The sequence below is a fragment of the Phalacrocorax carbo genome, chromosome 13, assembly GCF_963921805.1.
Source record: "Phalacrocorax carbo chromosome 13, bPhaCar2.1, whole genome shotgun sequence".
Classification (NCBI taxonomy): Eukaryota; Metazoa; Chordata; class Aves; order Suliformes; family Phalacrocoracidae; genus Phalacrocorax; species Phalacrocorax carbo.
The window spans coordinates 15,858,218-15,879,953 of record NC_087525.1 but is presented as its reverse complement, the minus strand read 5'-3'; the positions used below and the strand labels follow the sequence as shown (position 1 = coordinate 15,879,953).

At 39.8% G+C, this 21,736-nt stretch overlaps 1 protein-coding gene across 3 annotated transcripts in view; it reads right to left on the bottom strand.

Annotated features, from left to right (window-relative positions):
* Nucleotides 1-2,053: 2,053 nt before the first annotated feature.
* Nucleotides 2,054-21,736, bottom strand: part of DLG5 (discs large MAGUK scaffold protein 5) — a 112,118-nt gene continuing 92,435 nt past the window's right edge. For all 3 annotated transcript variants that reach the window (XM_064464907.1, XM_064464908.1, XM_064464909.1), the window contains 14 exons: nucleotides 21,516-21,605; nucleotides 20,095-20,263; nucleotides 16,093-16,255; nucleotides 15,035-15,168; nucleotides 14,284-14,448; nucleotides 13,257-13,440; nucleotides 12,128-12,276; nucleotides 11,647-11,817; nucleotides 10,340-10,536; nucleotides 9,465-9,608; nucleotides 9,144-9,271; nucleotides 8,218-8,327; nucleotides 6,333-6,442; nucleotides 2,054-3,962 (listed from right to left, as the gene is read on the bottom strand). In XM_064464907.1, coding sequence (XP_064320977.1) covers nucleotides 3,859-3,962; nucleotides 6,333-6,442; nucleotides 8,218-8,327; nucleotides 9,144-9,271; nucleotides 9,465-9,608; nucleotides 10,340-10,536; nucleotides 11,647-11,817; nucleotides 12,128-12,276; nucleotides 13,257-13,440; nucleotides 14,284-14,448; nucleotides 15,035-15,168; nucleotides 16,093-16,255; nucleotides 20,095-20,263; nucleotides 21,516-21,605 — 2,018 coding nt within the window. In that variant the 3' untranslated portion in view covers nucleotides 2,054-3,858. The remainder of the gene's footprint in view (nucleotides 3,963-6,332; nucleotides 6,443-8,217; nucleotides 8,328-9,143; nucleotides 9,272-9,464; nucleotides 9,609-10,339; nucleotides 10,537-11,646; nucleotides 11,818-12,127; nucleotides 12,277-13,256; nucleotides 13,441-14,283; nucleotides 14,449-15,034; nucleotides 15,169-16,092; nucleotides 16,256-20,094; nucleotides 20,264-21,515; nucleotides 21,606-21,736) is intronic.

Sequence of the window (21,736 nt, the reverse complement as noted above, 5' to 3'; positions counted from 1 at the left end):
AATATAAAGTTATGACGTTCCTCTAAAATTATTGTATTTATAATAAACAATCATTCTTACAAAAGCCTGGAAGGAATTTTTTGTTAAAAGAGAGTTGAACAATCCCAAGTTACGCTGGTATGCTTACGCTTAAGTAATAGGATGCCTTACTCACCTGGTTCTTGGATTCATGCTCGCATCTTTTGGGTTGCGCTAGCAAAAGCGTCTCCTCCAACACCATGAGAGAAAGAAGTCAAACTGAATAGTTAAAGTTTGCTACTAAATGTTCATCAAAAATGTACTTTTTCAGTGCAGAACTCTGAGATGTTTTCTAAGCAAAATGACACAGAATTAAGGTTGGGGGAAAAAAGAGAGACCTCTTCAAAAGCAATGGAATAAACAAGAAACCCTTACACTTATGGACACAGCAGCCATAAGAGAATTCACAGGAAGAGGCCAAGCACCTTTTTATACTGTTCAGTTTCTACTGCGGGTCTGGGACCTTTAACTAGTTGTCGCACAAACCCAACAAGGCAGGCTTTGGTCGTCTGTGCTTTTCACAGCAGTCTCTTTAGTTTCCAAGCCAGTGCACATTTTTCCTACGTCAGTGTATTTAAAAAAGAAACTGTCTACTGTGAAACAGAGCCTTAAATGTGAGTCTAGAAAAGATTACCAGGCTGAATTTCGACCATGAACACATCCATCCGAGATGCATCTAGGAAAGCTGTTCAAAACCGCTTACAGGCAACGTTTGTGTTCACTGAAAGGGATTATGATACGGCCTCCACATTTACCAGACACTGAAAAAGGACCCTCGCTCGAGGTGGAGAGGTTGGCAGCTGTCCGAGTGTAATTCTGGATCTGGCAAACACTTGCCCTGCAGTTCGGGTCAGCGGGAACAGAATGCAAAGGTTTGAAAGCAAGCGGACGCTCGTCAGCAGAGTAACAGCAGATCGGACCTATGGGCTGCAGCATCTTCAGCCATTTTATGTCGGTCTAGCTACGGAGGAGTGAAGTTAAAAGATACTGATTTCTAGCTAACGGCTTACCCGCAGCCATACGCGCTGCATGGTGGCTTATGAGCCTGAGGGTGAAGTTTTTCAGACTTTTGTTGTTCAGCTATATTACTTTTCAACTATTTATAAAATGCCCACAGAACTGTATTCTTTATTTAAACACCTGGACAAAGTTACTCTTTCCAGAATGACGGCCAAACCTAGCTCCAGCACGTAGTATTAGAAAATAAAATGGTGTATGAAGAAACTCTTTATCAGAGCTAAAGGAATCTTTCTAGTGTTTAACCAAGACTTCAGTTCTACTTCCTTGTGATCAGCAGATATGCAAGGTACGGCTGTTACTGACCTGCCAGAACCTGCCTATTTTCATTTTCTTCATCCTCTACTCGATGATGGCACCGTGGTAGGTTTTGCTTTTTTTGTTTCTTTTTTTTTCTTCTTCAAGAAAAGCAGGTAAGGCGCAAGTCCTGCCTTATGACTGAAGGCAGTTACTAGGTGCGCAGATTACAAGACCGGCCGTCCACCAACCTGGGTCAGGTGAAAGTTGACTATTTGGCATCTGAGAATAAAGCAATTGATGAAGCAGAGAAGGTAATACGCAGTAATTACCTTCCCTAAGCTTTCGGGTAACTCAATGGACAGAAGAGGCTGGTCTGGCTGGAGTGTCAAAACTGAGGCACAGGATTCTACAACGTGCCTTTAAGCCAATGATTTATGGTTTTGCAGATTAGGTTTTCCCTGGATTCCAGTGACACTCTCTTGAAAATAACAGTGATAGGCTTGTTCTCCATCCGATGAATTGCATTTCCACTTAAATTCTTAATGCCACTGGGCCAGAACGTTAGGAATACTTTAACACAAACCAAGCCTGAAGTTTTTGAACATCTTTGGTAGTTCCATACGCAAGGCTGGGCCAACCACAAAACCGGGACTCAGTCCTCTCAAGGTGAGCACTTGAAGCTGCATGTGCCAAGGTTCATCAGAAAATAAAACCTTATATGAGGACTCGACTAAATAGTCACGGCGAAGATCAGCTACACACACCTTTTACACACAAGTCAAGTTATAGAAATTGACCTTTATTTAAGAATCAGTTTCTTGAACTTTTTTTTTTTTATACAAAGTGACATTTTCATTTTAGTACAGAAAATCCATGTCAGAACAGTACCTGTCTGTTTCAGCTGTACCACTGGAGTCTACTCTGACCTCAAATTGTAAAAAACAAGCAAACAAAAAATGAGATAAACAAAAAATAACTGCTGTCCCTCACCATGAGAAGCACTTTGAGTCGTAATTCATCCATACCATTTCATATTTTTCAATTCATATATATATACAGTATTGTTATAGTATGGTATAATACTATATAAAATACTATATATATATGTATTATAGTTCAAAATACTCTCTCTCTATAGTATATAACTATATAAATCCTATATAAAGTATTTTGAACTATAAAATAGCATCTGTAAAACAGAATTTAAACTTAGGACCAGATCTTTCTTTGAAGAACTGTGCAAGAAGAATCCCTTCTTTTTTTTTTCTTTCTTTTTTTTTTTTTTAATTAAAAAAGCTGCAAACAGAAGCAAAACTACAGCCTGTAGTGTAAAACCAGAAACCCTACATAACGAAACATTAGGAACAGTGACTGAGAAGCAGTTCTACTCAAATGGTGTTTTAAAAAAACAATTAAAATACAGTACCCAAGAAACATGGCACAAGAGACAAGAGAGACAGGTACAAAACCTGTGTTGGGAACACAGAGTCAGAAGTGCAAAAAACAAAGAGGGAACTGATACAATGGAGTTTGGTACAAAAGGTAAATAAGTATTGCAACAAAAACTAAACGATCACTTATTTTTTGACAGTGAAAACACTAGCAATTTAGTACCTTTCTAAAGGCTTTTAATTAAAGCCCTAAAACTGTGGCTGCTCTTAAATAAAAACAATCTATGTGAATGCTACACACCGAAGTACAAAGCTTAAGAATTACCCTGCAAAATTGCACCAACGTAAGCTTTCTGTATTTACAGTATCTAAAAGTGACAGAACACAGCATGCTAGGCCTAGCTTATGACTCTTCCCCGCCGGTACTTAATCCAGGCCCAACAACCAAAAATTATTATTTCTCAACACACGTCAAGCTTGGATTGTTCAGATATATTATGACGTTTAAATATTAGATTCATGCATAAAACAAGAAACGATATCTTTGACAGACAAGCGTTGACAGGATACAAACAGTGGTCTGCCCTGTAGAGGAGCGTACTGCCTTCTGAGCTTACTCCCGAGACGTACCGATTCGATCCGTGTTATTTCCTGGTTGTCAAGTCATCAACGTGCTTAGAAATGGTCAAAATTGCAACTGAGAGTCACATTGCGCATAAACCATTCACTCATATTGAGAGATTTCACTCCGTTTTGGAGTGAATTTCGCTTCACTCATTAAGTGAAAGGACACAAGAGTTAAAAAACAAACAAACAACAAAAAAAAAAAAACCAAAGACGACATTCAAGTAAACGGCAACAACCAATACTTTGAAAAGGATTTTGTAAACTTGTCATTCTACAGGGTTCTGCAGCATTGTTAAACTCATGACTCGTGGACAAGTACACGCAGGTCGCAACCCCTCGTGACAACCTGTCACGTGTACAACGCACGGTGTAAGAGACAAGCTCGGTGAAGCGATCCACCCCTTCCCACGTGCCTCGTCGGGTCCTTGTGTGTTCAGTGTTATCATTCCCCTTCATGAAACAGAAATCACTTACGGATATCTTTATAAAGACAGAAACAGAGTCCGTTGGATAGAAAGTTAGTTGGTTATTTACATCTGCAAAGTAGTCTCACAGCGAAATAAATCTACAGCGGGCCAGCTGGGATCCACAGGACTTTGTTTTGTTCTTGATCGACAGTTGTCATAATCTGAGTGCAAATGCTTGAAAGGGCTCCTCCCTGGACAATGCCTGGAGAAAAAGAACCCCCCCATGGATGAGACTGGAACAAAGAGTTATGACTGATTACAAAGAGCAGCCTTCTGCATTTTTCTGCAAAGTGTTTATCAACAGATCGGAATTTATCTACCTAATTCAGTATTTGCCAGGCGCATGACTATTAAAAACAAGAATAAACAGAGCAAAGAGGTCAAGCATTCAATATACAGTCTCTTCTGCTAGCTCTTAAAACAGCCCAGAGAAGTCGCAGAACCGAAGGCTATAATTTAAGACGGCTCTTTTATTAGAGGCCTCCATGTACTATTTTCAGAGGCATCAGGTGGCAAAGTTTAAGTCTAAAGATGGTCAGAACCTGCTATAATAAACCTTCTCTTGTTCAGCATGTGGTGTTAAGAGTTTTATATTTATGTGGTAATATACATAGAGACTATAGCTGTAGCAACTAGACACTATTTACAAATATTAAAAGTAAATTATGAGGCAGCTCACAGCTTGTTGAGCTAAATAAAACAGCCACGGTTGCTACTCCAATTCTCACTGTCAACTACATTCAAGGAACACAAGGCCAACAGCAAGCAACTCCCTGAAAATCAATTCAAAAGATAAGGTAACACCTTGCATTCTACCCTTGCTAAACGTAGCAGTCGTAAAAAGTTAAACGCCAACACTGAGAGGAGAATGGATGAGCTTTAAGACCTTAAAAGCGAGGAGCTTCATGACTTGAGAAACACGTCAGCAAAGCCTCTGGCCTCAGTTAATGCTGGAAAAGTATGGCAAGTCTTACAAGGCTTGAGTTATCATTTCCGTTTTTTTAAAAGAGAGAATTTGATCTCACATAAAACACTACTTGACCCTGCAGCATACACTGCAGTGACCGATGTCAGGCGAGTTTGGATACAGAATGCAGTAACGGGCACGGTCTGTGAAAGGTGACCAGCGGCAGCGAGGAAGCGATTCACGTGGCACACCGTGCTCACACCTCGGTACAGGAAACAAAGGCAACTGGAAAGAGTTGTGAGTGGAAAAACATGCTTCACGAAGTGTTCTCAGAGCTCAGGTCTGAGAGTGTGTCGTATAGCTTCACGAGGAAGCTACCATGTCCAACGTTCCTATCTACCGGCTTATTTTATGCACATTAGAACTCCAACAAGTTTAAACATCAGTGCAGTTGGAACACCAATCCCCTCGGACTACCAGCACCTGGAAAGGGTCGTGACAGCTGGAGTCCCCTGTCCCTGGCACGAGGAGAGGGAGGCCCTTCCCTCAGGGCACGTGAGAAGATTCCCAGAGGGCTCTCCTGGGCCGAGTGCTGCTTGCGCTCTCAGGGTGAAGTTAAAATACAATGAATGACTTAATACGGAGCACGAGATAACTCGCGGTGATGCGCTCCGGGCACACGCATGCCAAGTTCTGTGAAGGATTAGTATGTAACACGTAAATGAACGTTTGCACGGCTATTAGGTACCAGGTACGTGGTTTTGCTGAGAACGTGCAGCTTCTCTCAGGATGGGCTGAAATAGCTCTATGCTAAATACACCCCCCTTCCCCGCCCTGCACGTGGGCGGGTACACCTCAAAATATTTCTGAGGGAATCCCATTGTTTGGGGCATGAAAAGTTGGGTTTTGGCTGGTTTAGTGGTGGGTTTTTGGGGGTTGGGTTTGGTTTTTTCTTTTTAAGTTTTGTTGCCTTTCACATCAAGATGGCTAGAATTTTATCCCCACTCTTTCGAACCTTTCTGTGGATCCCCATGGAAATATACTCTGAAATAAGCAGAGAGTATTCAAACACAGTTTTCTGTCTCTGCTAAAAATACAGTATAACTACAACCAATATTCATATAATATGCTTTCTGTATATTATATTAATAATAAGGCCTCTGAAGTTGAATTTCATTATTCCAAATTACAGTGCATGCTCAAGAAGCCTTTGACAATTTTTTGCCTTTCTTGACAGATTTCAAGTATGTCTGAAATAATTCAGTAATTTACACGACGGAGGTTTTTTGTTGCTGTTTTGTTTGGTTCTGTTGGATTTTTACAACTATGTAACAACTTATACTCAAAAATCAAACTGACAACACTGCATCAAATTATCTTGACCATACTCCCAGTACTAGGGGCTTATAATAAAACGTTTTCATGATCTCTTTAGGTCACAAGACACATAACGTTAAAAAAAAAACATTTAAAAGCAAGGGATGGTACTTACATCTTGATATTTCCTCTCCCAGTAAAATAAAACACCAAAGCATGAGTTTGCCAAAAGGAAAGGCAGAATGAAAAAATGAGTGCTCTTTGAAGGCACATAGGATCTTTTGAATTACAGTGTAAAGGGATTAAATTGCTGCTGTGTTCCTAGTGAAATGTTGATTAAATACTAACCTGTAAAGTACTTGCTATACTCTTGTTCTATTTTTTGAGCTGTCTCAAACTGTTCTTTGGAATGTTTTTGTGTAACTTTGTCCCTCAGGAAGATTGGGTCTTTTTGCTCTCTGCAAAAAAACAAAGAAAAAAAGAAAAACCTTGTGTAAGAGTAATTTTTTTTTAAATGGACTTGAAATGATTACCTCCAGTTGGGTGAATGGCAAAGGCTAATTAATTTGCAAGCAGAATCCTGTGCATAGAGTGCCATCTACTGTGTTTCAGCAGTATCAGCATAGTCATCGGGATCGTTTCAGCGCTAACAAATGTATTTGCTATCAGACCAAGAGAGTAATCCTTTAAAATCTCAGAGATTGGGAGTGGGTTGAGGGAGAAAGAATGTGACTTTTTTTTTCCAGGTGATGTGAGTCAGACCTTCATCCCATATACACCCCAGTACTCCCTACACAAAGCTGGGCTTAGGTACCGCTCTTTTAAGGGCTTGAAGTATCAAGCATTGAGCAAATGGAATATTTCAATGTCATCTTATATATGACACATTTTGAGAGGACTAGTTTTTTATTATACAAGCTTGGAAATGAAATAAGAAAAAAAAAAAAGGAAAATACAAAAGGTAAAAAAAAAAGTATTCTCATTCCAATCATGGCTTGTAAGACTTCTCCAAATCTGACTCCCCAGTAGGGGATTCTATTTAAAAGGAAGCAGAATTTATGGTCAACTCTTAAGATCATATAGATAGGTACTGAAACAATCTAAGCAGAGTTTCTTATAGCAGTGTGAGAAGCAGCATAATTTTATTTTATAAACAAAAAATTCACTACTAAACTAACCTATCACTGCTGTGTAGCATCTCAGAGACTGCCAATACAACCACGCTATAACAAAAAGGCCGTTTGGAAAACCTTTGGTGCTTGTAACAGGCAGAGAGAAGGTGCCACTGCATCTTATTTTGATGACTGCTAGAAATCCTGGCTTGTCTAGTTCAGTCGCTCCCTGTTACTTGCCAAAAAAAAAATAATAAGGAAATGGCTGCAATGGTGCCCGTTCTATTTCCAAAGGGGCTCAAGACATGACAGTTCCATTTATCATTCAAGTGCATGATCCTACAGTGGTACTGAAATACACCACACAGCTTTATGTCTTGCCTCTACTTGAAAGTGGTGATACATATCTTCTTTATTAAATTGATAGTCATCAAATTTACCTACAGATGAAGAACAGAAGTAGTCTTCAACTTTCAAAATTAAGGCAGCATAAGATCTCTCAACAATACTTATGTTGGGAGGTTTTGCCATTTCTTGCTAAATCAGTCTATCAAAATGTGTGAAGGCTTACTCAAACATTAGGGAAGGGACCGGGGTTTCCAATTCCCATATTCTATTCCTGGCTCTGTTCGAGCAGGAAATTCCCAGTTACTGAAAGAGCGTGGCCCACAGTACATAGACTCCATGGCAAAAGGGGTCTCCCCTTGCTGTTCTCACTGGAGGGTGAGGGTGGGAAAGCTGAGGTTACGCATCAATTGGCACTGCATCCACACACTCGGCCCCGCCGAGAAAATGAATAGCTCTTTGTCACAGTCACCACTTAATACTCAATGGTTCTCACCCACATTCTAACAGTTTAAGCAAAGGTGAGCAGGAGAGATCTGAGTGCCTCCTGGATGACATACAGTTCAGTCTCCATTGTTTGGGTTCTTTGAAGGATTCCCTTAATTGTCATGCAACCAAAATGAAGTTAAGACCATTTACCTCACAGCGGTTTTATGGGGATTAATTTCCACATTTTAAAGAGATTTGAGATGACTAGGGTGAAAGAAACAATAAAGGTAACAAGCTTATTTTAAGCTACAGTAAACATCCCTGAACTATACCCCTCACAGACTTACTTGATTTGTTTAGCATTTTTGTAGCGAATAAAAATTACAATAGGGTAGATATGAACACTGTGGAGCCGTTCGATGGCATGAGGAGCGATGTCAAGCAGACAATGACAATCCTAAGATCAAATGTAAATGCAAAACACTCATTCAGTTAAAGAGCACAAGCACACATGCAAATCCCCCCTTTCTTCCCCTACTTATATCATAGCAACCCAGCAGAATTTTGCTACACATTTAGCATTTTGGGGCTACTGAGCGATTTGTACCCAAAGGATTTATAACAAAAGACAGAAGATGAAAAACTGCAAGAAATACCATTCATAGTACCAAAAGCATGCACTGACAGAAATAAAAGTATCTGAAGAACTAATGAAATGAAAACTCAGATTTGAAATATATGCAATACATCTTCTCCAGATTTAAATATTCATATTCACTTTCTCTTTCAGAAGTCATCAGCAAACACAAGCATTAAAGTAATAAGACTTTCTGTGTGGTTTGCCAGAAAACTATAAGCAATATAGAAATTTTAATTAACATCTGTCTCCAGGATAATTATGAAGTTTATGTTCTATATGACTGCATTAAATGGAATAGTTAAAAACCCTAAATCCTCATTTGGGAGCTAAAGGATGGAACATGCAGAATCTAAGAAAATAACTTCTAACTGTATTTAATAATACAATAAAAGAATATGGACATTCCTAATTTCTACAAAGGTCAGCTCACATAAAATAATCTTTGAACAGTTACATGCCTTAGTGGGATACCTTTTATTTTACTCAGTAAAATTTACTGAGGACCAATTTACCGGGGAACAATTCTCTGAACGCCTTAAAGGAGGACAGCACTAACGTAATTTCCACCCCCCCAACACAGTATGACCATATATTGCAAACTGCACAAAGGACTACGCGTTAGAAGCGACTCACCTTTTCTGTTATCTCTTTTATTGAGGCTACAGTTGTCACGTCAAAATGCCCACTCCTCCGTTTATAATCGATAAACAGACAATCCTTCACGCCCCGCTCAATGGCTTGTTGCGAAGCTTTCATAACCTCTGTTGCACAGAACCAGAAGACATCCGCTTTCATTACTATCCCTTAGGCACAGAACAAAGCTAAGAAAAAAGAGTCTGCAAATTGAGTTTGTCGGGGTTCTTTCCGTGTTTGTGCTACCATTTAGTTTACTTACATAGATGTTACTATCGTTTACTCCGAGGAAGAATAAACTGGTGATATTTGCATACTTACCAAGAGGACACCTGCAAAATTTCCCAGGGGATTCCTTGACCAACATGTCTTTCACAGCATCAAGTAAAGGTCCTAGAATAAGCACAGGCCTAGGAGAGGTACAGTCCACTTTCTGTACTCGCTGGTAAGCCAGACTTGCAGAATCTGCACACAGAGAAGATTTACTTATAAAAGTATAAACTGTTTTCCTGGCATTCCTCAGATAAGCAGAAGCGCCCTAACAGTAATTAAGAAAACAATTCCCTTGCAGGGGATAAGGGTCTGGACAAGTATGAAAAATGCTCACTAGCCATTATTGCAACTTTCTCCACTTAACAACTTAAAACAGGTGTTTTTCTGATTGAACCTGGTGCTTCTTCCTCCCCCTGCCAAACTTTAAAACCTATCGTTCTTATTTTTTTCCCCATAAAACATAAACAAGACGTGGTATTTGGTTTCTCTGGTTTGGTTTGTTGAGCTCTTCCATGGAAGGAAGCATGATTTTTGTAGGCAAGTGAAGAAACAGGAGTGAAGATTATTGAATGGTGCCCAGGATTTCTGTCTAGACTAAGCGACCTGGACAGAAATGAAATTAAAGAGTTGAAAGGAAGATCAAAACCATGCATCAAAAAAGCACTCTCCCTCTGCAAATGAAACATTAATGCTCATAGATCTAGGAATAAACTACAATTAAAATCAATTTGAAACACTCTGGCTTGTTATTCAATACAAAAATATTTTGTTATTAAGAGTCATGTACGTGATGGGACATACGATCACCTTTTTTATTCAGACCAACCAGAAAGCAACATTATTTGTTGTTGTTATGCTGCAGCTGTTTAAAAATGAAAGAGAAGGAAAGGCAACCCCCTCCCAAGTATAACAAATGGACTTGCCATCCAAGAAAGGAATTGAGTCTGTACTGATCGTATCAAGGGCCAGCAAATCCTTTCCATCTTTGGAACCACTTCGCTTGTGTTTATGCTTTCTTCGGAAGAACGACCTCCGTGCTGCTGCTGACAACGTCTTAGATGAGCTGTTTTCATCTTTAGCCTCAGACATGCTGTGTCTCCGGTAGAATTCCTGATCCATCCTATAATGGAATGGACTAAATGGTTGATACTTAAAACTTGTCTTTTAAAATCTTTTTTGACAAACAATATCACTGCTGCCTCTGGAACACACTGGAAATGCTCGTCTCGAGTCTTAGCCCAAGTATCTTCATCACAGAAAATCAATCTGAAGCAAACATGAACATAAATCAGAGTAATCTGAAAACCTCACACTACCATTATTTCCTCGGGTTTCTTATAAATAAGCAGCATGGAACAGAGGGTGACCACTCTGACAGGCAGGACAAAAACCTGCAAAGCACAGGCAGGAGTATGCACCTGCTTGCCAGTAAAGCCAGCCCCGCACAGAAGTGAGGATCCCACTCGTTCTATGAGGCATGTTATACTCATCCTCACAAGTAACTTCTTCGAAATCCAAAATAACAGCTTTATTTCATGCAGGTTTTTTTTTCTGTATAAGCACAAATATTTTGGCCACATAACACGTGTAAAATATAGGTGGGTTTACTGTCCATCTTCCAGTAACAAGCCTACCAATGATGTGTACGGGTCTGAATGTATGTATTGCACTTCCACACATCCCACACAGTACCACTGTCCCGCTGGTAGGGTGGATTTTGAATTATGACATGGACAGAAGACTACTAGAAGAAAAGGAAACCAGAAAACCAATAACCTTCAAGTGAAGAAAATATTGTTACCGCTGAGCGACAATGAATGTGATTTCAGTAACAATATAAACATTTGAGTTCCTGCACACTCCTCTGAACTGCTCTTCCAACATTACGAGATTATGGTGGATACACAGTCTTAGAGTAACTAAAACACACCGATGCTTCCCAGGAACAACTGTGATAACCTTGGATTCAAGGTTATTTTTGCTGCGGTTACTCTCACTTTTGTTATTGAATTATTACAACACTGCTCTACGTATCATTTCCATTTCTAGTTTACTACTTAGTAGCATTAAAAACAACTTGATAGAGCAATATATTTCAGTGTTATTAAAATACACGTCTAAGAATGAATATCTCCCAGAAAGAATAGAAGCAAACAACTCTCTTATACCACATCTCACTAGTCAGACTTTTAAAGACTGTAAGATAAATACTCTAACTGAGGTCACTCACATATATTTACTTGGAATCTGTCCTCTTTCCAGCTTCTGAGCATTCTCGTCCAGCTGCCAAGCCATCCAGCAACCAAAGTTTCCCTGTGGTAGAGTGTCATCAACATACAAAATGTCATCCTTCTTAAAGCTTAAATCCTGTTCCACATCTGCCAGACGGTCATAAAGTGCTCTGGAAAGGAAGACATAAATAGCCTCTGCAACTGATCTCCATCAGCTCAAGGGAAGAACACGCATACTTATTTGGAAAAAAGTTAACAGATTAGTGGCACGCTCCACATCGCAAGAGCACACAAGTTTGCAGCAAACCGTGCAGGCTTACTCTGCTGCAGATTGGGCACTCGCTGTCAGAGACTAGCCGGGATGGATTAGTAAACTTGGAATTCAAAATATGTGGTAAAACCGACGTACTACCTCTCTCATGATGGTCAGCATGTTATCCTAACAGCCTTATGCTCCCGTTACCAGTCACGCTCAAATACCTGATATAGAATCCGTCTCCAGGAAGCTCTTTTATCTTATTAAACTCTTCTATTCTGTACTGAGTCTTTATCTTGATGTTTTCTCCAGGCTTCAACATTTCAAGATAAGCTTCCTCAGCTGTTTTATTTCGCATATCAACGGACCCATACTGCAAAACACAAAACACAGAAACCCTTAGGTGTGAAATTGTATCTTAACTGGCAATATTATTAGGTGAGCTTGAAAAACATGCAAAATCAGTTTGTTTTTCCCCACTGGCAGGCTCTATATACAACGAAGTCTTGCCACTCAACTCCAGTACACTTTGCACCTTAAAATGTCTAGCAGGAGATGGAGACATGGGGGTGGACAACAAAATACCCAAGTGAACAGAGCAGAGATGCACCGTGAGGGGGAGTCTGCACTTCTTTAAACAGTTTTCAAAGCGTAAGCTGAGAACCATAAAAATTCACGTTGGAAAGAATTTAGTATTTTTTCAGGAGAGCGAGTGGTCCGAGGGAAGTTAGAAACCTAGTTACAAAGCAAAATCTCCATCTGGATACTCCAGGCGCAAAGGGAGAGTCTCAGTGCTCCAACAGTCTCAATGCTCAGCTGTATCTGAAAAGATCATAAACACATATGTGTTTATCACCTTCACAGCCCTGCCTAGCAGATAAATATTCTCGTTTCAGATACAGAGAGCAGAGTCAAAGACATATTGCACGGCTTCCCCTAAACTGTCATTAGAATTTCACGGTGATAAGACCGGTATTGTTCTCTGGTTTGCAATACCTTTCATATCCTTGCCTTTCTCCTATGTACAGCAATTGGATTCAAGGCTTCCTATTTAAATGAAGAGAGGAGTAGTTTGTAATTCCAAGTGGACATACAGCAGTCCTTCAAACCTGTGGGCAACTTGTCCTCTCAACAGCAGTTGCTCTCCAGGTCGGCATCATCCAGCTGCTCAGGTGTCGCAGCCAGAAGGAAGGTTATGCACTCTCACCGTTCTTACCCGGGTTTTGAGGCAGGAACTCAGGATTCACAGAACACCTCCCATTGCGAGACAGCACGATTCTTGGTACAACTCCTCCCCTTCACACCATCCTAGACGTTTTGTCAGTACGCTGCAGGCTTTTCTTAACAGCTTACCTCAAGTATCATGTCACCCAAGACTAGTCCATCAGGTCCTTTTGCTGGGCTATCATCGTCTACATCTGAGACAAATATTCCGTACAGGTTTCCACCACAGATCTGGATCCCAAGATCCACTTGGGATTTTTTAACAAAGACAGTTCTAGGTTCAGGAGTCCTTTTGTTTGTGTCCACAGGGCCCCTTTTGACAGGGAGAAACAATAAGTGTACTTCAATTTTAAAACTCACATTACATACAATCAACTAGCTATCTGAAGAATATCTATTTACAGAATTATTATTCACAATAGGTCACCTAGAGATACAGACTTATAAGACAATTATCATGGTCCTTGCAGACCTTCTAAACTAGGACATCAAGTTGCTGGAGCGTGTCCAGAGAAGGGCAGCGGGGCTGGGGCAGGGTCTGGAGCACAAGTGTGCTGGGGGGCAGCTGAGGGGGCTGGGGGGGTTTAGCCTGGAGAAGAAGAGGCCGAGGGGAGACCTCCTCGGTCTCTGCAGCTGCCTGAGAGGGGCTGGAGTGAGAGGGGGGGCTGGTCTCTTGGTCTCTTCTCCCACGTAACAAGAGGAAATGGCTTCAGACTGCATCAGGGCAGGTTTAGATTGGATATTAGGAAAAAGTCTTTACTGACAGAGTGGTCAGGCACTGGCACAGGCTGCCCAGAGAGGTGGGGGAGTCTCTGGAGGTGTAGTCATGGCACTTCAGGGCATGGTTTAGGAGGCCTGGGGCTGTTGGGTTGGCAGTTGGACATGATGATCCTAGAGGTTTTCTCCAACCTTAATGATTCTGTGATTCTATATGATTCTATGAACTAAACCAATCTTGTAGTGAAGTGTCTTCACTCCTCGCAGGCCCCATTTTTCAAAACCAGTCTGAAAACATGTACTTTTGTCCTGGGTTCCACTTGTCTCCTGACTTGTTTCAACCAGACACAGCATTCACAGAAGTACACTTTGTTTTTTAATACCCTTCAGATCCACCCAGGCCATTTTTATTCCTTAAGGCAAAAATTTTACTCTCTACCTTAAGGAATTCCGGGGACTTGTAGTTGGCGTGGTTTGTTTGGATGGGGGCGTCATTGTTCCTTCATCCTGTTCACTCACAGTATCGATTACGGAATGATTGTCAGGCGTTGCAGCTCCACTGCCCTGAGGGGTGGAATGATTACTCACAGGTTCTAGCCGAGAACTGAAGAGAAAAAAAACAAATGTAAAAAGAAAAGACCAGTGGGTTAGTGTTTCACCAATGCCAAGTATCTTCCGTGCAGCCAAAGTTTTAACTATGGCTGTAAATCAAGTATAAAGGAAAAAACTCCCCCCAACCCAAACCAACATGCCAAATAACATATGTTCACCGTAAGTCTAAGAAAAAGATAAAGCTCCGCTTTGAAGTGTGATCATGCATCGAAATGGGACAGATAACTTCACGTGCTTTCTCTAATTAGTTTTTAGAAACTCCAAGTATAAAAAGAATAATTTAAAACCTATTTGAAGTACTAGAATTTTATATTCTTAGGAAGAAGTCATCTTTGGGCTTAGTTTGATGTATCTAAGGATTATGCCCAAATAAGAAAGAAAACGTAGTAGGTGCATCAAGCATTTTTCTTTTCTTTTCGACAAGCATGTACTCACACAGTACTGTAATATGCAATCACACATCTCATCAGTACAAATGTGCTGATCTTTGCTAACACATTACCCCGACAGAAGTTATCTACTAGCTAAATAACTGTGTAGACCACAGTTTAATTTTTTCAAAGTCTAGCCAGCCTTACCTTGATCGTGAATGATTGCCAAGCTGATACATATGTGGGTTATACTGAGCCAGAATAGTAATGGTGTCGCACTGCTGCCCAATGATTAGTCGAGCCTGTTGCTCTGTAGCATTTCTCAAATTGATTCCATTAAACTACAGAAAAAATGCACAAACCAGGATGTCAAGTTTTCAGAGGGTAACTAGCAAAATCATTCTTTCACTCTCCTAATTAGTTTAATGTCTAAACGCTGACTTATTTCCATTGGGGTAAACAGGAGGATGGAAATGCTGCTATACAATGATTCCTATATGGTTTACTCCTTGGAAGGAATCACTGTAATTTTAAACTATTTGGTAACTTGACCATGAGTTCAAGAATCTTTTTACTATCGAAAGACCTATATATTATGAGCTGTGCTATGATTTGATACCACTGATTAAATACAAGCTGGTTCAGGTCATTGATCTGAATTAATTCAGGATTTAAAGATAAATTCAGACCCATGATCCATTTGGGTCCACTGTAGTATCAACCACACTCTGTGCAGATGCTTTAACATACACAAGCATGAACAAATCTAACATTTACAAAGCAGCTCTGTACTTTATAAAATGCTCCTCCAGGTGATCACCTAATACTGTAGGCACAAGCATGACTGCAGCTAATCTAAAGCCTACCTGAGTATTTTTAAGGCAGGTATCTCAAGTAAGGGTATGGCACAGCAACGGCAGCATGAAACTCGGTACAAGCCAGCTGCTTGAATATTTACTCACCTTATCAGGCAGAGTATGGTGTGGGGACTATATTGGTTTAAGCCCTGACACTGGCTAACTTAAAATTTAGTTACACCTACGTAAGATGCAATGCAGATCTACCATCGAAAGGTATTATTTTATGATAAAACCTGTCAAAAAGTCACAACAATCTCAATTACTGGAGTATTACAATACAGAGCACCCTCTGCTACATCTCATAGCACACAAGCTTTCACAAGATACTCTTCTGGGGAAGGCAGTTATGGCTGGAGTCATATGAACGGATTCATTAAGCCATAGAAATAGTAAGCAAACAATTACCTCTAGTAACTGATCACCATACTCAAGGCCAGCTTGATGGGCAATGCTCCCACCTGTTACTTTAGAGACAAATATTCCACCATTTTCTCCGCTCACAATGGAAATCCCTAGTGGCTCAGAACCCTTCTGCACTTTAACATGACGTGGCTCTTCCATGTAGGGCCTTTTAGAGGAGATAGTTAAAACTGATTTGGACAAAATTGCACTTGAACCATCACAATGTCAAAGTTACATGCAATACTTTATGTCTGTCTGAACTGTAATAATCAAGTAGGTTTAAAACAGGTACTTTAAAAAAAATTTCCTGTCAACTGTCTTAAATGCATTCCTTAAACACCATGCAACGTACAGGGGAAGAAGTAAACGTATACCAGGTACATGACTGCTCTAAAACATTATGGTAAATATGAATTATAAATAGTATGGCGGTGAAGTTGGTAGCAAAGAAGCTTCCCGATACATATTATATAAAAGTAATTGAACCACTGTATATAACATATCATTTACAAACCATATTTCAGAAAGATATGTTACAAATATAAGTACTGGGATTCTTTACTGCCAGTGAAAATAAACATCATATATAAGAAGGTGGTAAACCAAAGGACAACAATGCACAAATATCAGTTTTCATATTTGTATGCAGGGAAGCAGAAATTAGTAACGAAAATTAAGCAGTTGCAAACTCAAGCCATTAAGACAGCGGTTTGCATGGCAGCATTACAATTACCATGCAAATTCTCCTCAGGGCAATTATCCAAACACGTAAAATAGCACAAGGTGCGCAATACTGCTCGAGAAGGACAACCTTATATCAGGCCAACCTCAAACTCCTTAGTGATGAGAACCTAGGCCTAGGAGCCACAGGGATTCTCAGAAAAGACCTATTACGGAACAGATATCTGCAAGACGTAGAAGGTTTGAGAAGAGAAGAACACTTAGAAAGAGACACACAGTAGTAAGACACCAGCAAGTATAACATGAGAATGGCTTATACAGAAGAAAACCCCGAGACATTGCCCTTTCCTCCCCCCCGTAGTTAGGATGTATCCGCCTGTGCAAACAGGGCTGGTCCCTGCATGAGTGTATGAACAAACAGTAGCCTCCTAAAAGTGCTGCCTCATGGTACCACGAACTTAATAATGTCTACACAGCAAAAGGCGTCACCAGGTATCAACAGCTGGGCTCATTCGAATGAAACAGCTTGGGCGCCAGGTGTGGTGTATTTTTTTTTTTTTAACAGCATTATACTGCATTTGACACACATCAATTTGAACGTTTTCTTTTCTAACATGTCATTATATCATATAGACATTCTCTAAATTGTGCCAACGGTTTAAACTATTTTAATTGTGCCGTTGAGAAATCAGATGAGTTAACTGGGCTTCACTCACGGCTACTAATGTGAGCCAGGCCGAGGAAAGGTATTTTTAGGAAGAGTAGGATTTGGGCAGAGGGAAGAGGACATCATTTCATAAAGTGTGCTTATTGCCACAGTCTTTGAAGGTAACTATTTCGTAGCCTTCTGCCACAGGGGCATGACAGTTTGCCAGCTTATTAATGCACAGACGACATAACTGCCTGCTGATCTGAATGGAACTCTGGGACCCAGTAACCTTATACCACCAGCACCACTGTCAGAGGTAATGCCCTCAGAGCCCCCCTATCGGTGCAATGAAGGGAATGTACTGTTACTGCCAGCAAACTTCAACTGAAGCCCACATTTTGTGTATGTGGCATATCTTAATTAAACTGTGCTCATTCCCAGAAAACTGCATTTTATTAACTTTTTTTTTCCAAACTCATATGAGCACGTAAACCATGAAGCTTCTTAATATCACAAAATTTATCAAGGCATACTACCTCATTAAAAACTAAAATTACACCTTTCTGACCTTTATTTATTGTACTTTCTGCTTTTCCATCTACCACATGCATTTTTAAATTTGTTTTGTTTGTTTGTTTTGGTTTGGAATAGGAAAGAATCAAAACCGTACAAACCGCACAGGATCATATCTTAGAATTCTAGTAAACACGGAATGAAAGATAACTAGTAATGCATGTAGTAGAGACTAATCAATATCATATAATAATAAAGTAAAACAGAATGATAACATTAAAAAGGTGTCTTACTTGATAAGCAGTGTTATTAAAATCAAGTGAAGCGCACTCTTCTATAACATTCAGACTGCCTGCCAGAATCACTGAACACTGATTAGAAAAGAGTCTTAATTGATCAGATCTTTTAATTTTCATTTAAATTAAAATCAAGACAAGAAACAGAAACATTGGTGGTTGAGGCTTTTCCCCCATTTGTATTATTATTATTTTTACCTGGGGAAAGGCCAAGCAAGTTACTTGTATTTTGTGGGGAACAGAGAGAATTATAAGACCAAATAACCATTTAAAATGCTATCTAGGCATCTTCAAACATTTTCTTAGGATAGACTTAAATTAGCTACTTACCTAAATTAAGAACGGTTTGTGTTTGTTAGGTGTTTTGAATTTTTTAAAAACAAACACAACCAAAAACTTAGAACTACATGCTTTTTCAAGAGCCAAATCAGACTACGGTTTCTACCTATGCCCAGCAAGAGTGAAGGGGCTGGAAACAGTCTGATCCACATTAACGGAAATTGGTATTTCCCAGAGATCAGAACACGTATCTTGGGCTCAGATACACGAAGTTTTAGGTGTGTCAAAACCCTAGCTTTTTTGGCTGAACGATATACATCATTAGTCAGGTGACAGAGAAAAGGAATTCTGACTTTGAATTTGCAAGTGACAATTAGAGGAACATTTATATGAGAACACAAATTGAGTACACGTAGTGCAAAAGTCACACTGAAGTAAGAGAGAATGAAAATTGACAAAAACCTCGAAGAACCACTGTCCTCTGTACACAATATACATTCGAACTTAGTTACCGATTCTTTAAACGAGACAAGTTTCACAAAACATTTTATGAATAACTTTTTATTACTACCAGAAAACTTAGAATACAGAATATCCTTATTACTTTATCATTCACATTTTTATGGTCACTCCTTTTACATAAATCAAGCAATACAAAGGGGTCTTGAAGTCCACATAAATGTCATCTATTCCAACACATCACAGCTCCTTTACACTGCCAGAGGGGCGTTCGGCCGCCTTACTGTAAATAACAGCCTGATGCAGATTTGTGTCTTGTTGTTCAATGCTTTGAATTCATGCAAACTTTTTCGTATCTTCAGTCTAGCCAGATCACAATAAAATGAAATCAGATGCCCAAGACTGATACCATGAGCAACGTATCTTGAAAATATTCATCACGAGACACAGAAAGTTTTTTAAACACAAAGCTCACGTTTTTAAGAAAGCTATCGGATCAGGTTCAAATTCTGCAAGCAGCTACACATACACTTAATGCTGTTGCTGGCAGCAGCCCAGGTGCAGCCAAAGGGATCAGTCGCAGTAGTAAAATTGCATCTGTACATATGGATACGTTCTGGCAGTTATGACCTCAATTTTTCATGTTTTCTGGCTAAATTGAATCGAGGCATAGTGGTTAGCGCATGTATTGTACAACGCTAAGGCACCTGATATTTATCTATCAGATGTTAAGGTCTTGGTTTTATTTAGTTTTCCAGGGTACAGAACAAGCCTATCACAAACAGGCATCTGAGGTAGTTCAGCTGAAGGGGTATATTCCAACTGAGACCGCTCTTATTTGGTGCGGCCATTAATCTAACATAGAAGAAATAAAACCCTTATGAAACTCCTTAATTTTCTGAACTCAAGAATCCACCCTTTGGTTTTAAAGAAAAAAAAAACCACAAAGATTTCTTACGTTCTATGTAAAGAAAATAAAAACATAGACTAACAGGACCTGAGGTGCACCTCTGCACCTACATATTTGTCATTTACATTCAACGTTGACGTTCCTTCAGCCCAATAAACAAACATACAAAATTTCTGCAGACACATTTGTGTTAAAAGCAAATAACGTGGGGACCTTACCTATCTTTTCTACGTTCTCCGATAGATACTGGGCTAATGGAAATCCTAGGTAACGTAGAAAGGGAGTTCTGAGACTGGCTGCTGGCGAAGGAAGACGTTTCCAAGTTCAGAGGTGACTGCGGAGGAGTTATCAAGCTGGGACTGCTACATTCAGAGTGGGACAAGGAGCCTATGGAAAATGCACAGCTGAGATTTAGTATCCTGCATCTGTCATAGTTTGGAGATCTGCACAGACATAATGGAAGACACCATCCGCATCTGGACCACAAAGAGGACCGACTGTTCACTAGCACTCTGACAGCCGTGTAAGGAGCTCGGGGAGGCCAGGTAACTAAGTTCAGACAGCGCGAACCTACTGCCCTTAATGACTGCGCGTCAAATCTGTCCTCCATAAGCACGCATACGGCTGCTGCCGCTCGCAAGCAGAGGAGGTTACAGACAAGCTACACCATATGCGTGTCTGAAAACACTTAGCAATGCAAAGTTGAAGAAAAATAATAGAAAACAGGAAAGGAGAAGGAAAATAAAAATTTAATACATAGGTTTATTTTCAAATGAAATATTTATAGACGGCCCTTTCCTTTGGGTAGGGGACACATTATGAAACACCTGGAAACACCAACGAAACCCTGACGTGAATCATACACAAAGACAGGAAAGTTCTGCAATTTCAAACCAGCTTGACATGAATCTGGTTGTGTCTCTTCCCTGGCTGTAACCTGCCTGAGTAATTTACTGAACAACTGCCCTGATAGAAACATTCAGTTTGCTTCCTCTGAAAAAGCTACAGAAAGTAAATCTCAAATTACTCATCACAAATGAAAGCCGTCTGCAGGAATTATAACTGCCCAGTTAGGAAGGCATTGCATACAGTCTACTCAGGCTACTGAACATCAGAGCAACGATGGCAGCAGAGAGTTGTTTACTGGCATTAAACTCTGAATTTAACAGCTCTCCAGCACTCCAACTGGTATTTGTACCGGGCCTTTAAATATCCTCCACCAAGCAATTTTGAGTGAAGTAATGGAATATTTCCACTGTATTTAAAAATGTAATTTACAATCAATGATACGCAAATACTTAAAGACTCAAAAAGTAATGCAGGTCATCTCACTGTTAAAACTTTTCAGACATCATTCTAGAAGAGAACTACAGTTGTAAAACATACAACAATGCTTATTGTTACTTCTATTCGTGCACTTTTCCTTAGTGCGCCGTGTCCTAGAGTCAACTAACAGAAAAAATCAACTTTCATTAGAAAGTTTCCTTTTTTTAACCTTTCTGTGGCAAAATGCAGGTTTTGTGACCTTAATAGAACTGGCACGTTTAGATTTTGGCGCAACCTGATTTAATAACTGCAAAGGCTTTGGACTGGAAATGCTGAAAATAGTATGACTAAAATTACTTATGAAATAATTCACCTCTGTCAGAGCCCATCATGGACCTTGGATATCTTGGTGTTAAAGGGATCTTAATTCGTTCTGTTCTGTATTGCAAGTTACTCGAAGAACCTATTTTTACAAGAGAACGTTACAATGACATAAGTAAAAGCAACGACATTGAACAAAAAAGTACAGTTAGATTCTACTTCTTCAGTGAGCATTAAAACAGCCTCTGAATTTATGCACATGCCCTGATTACT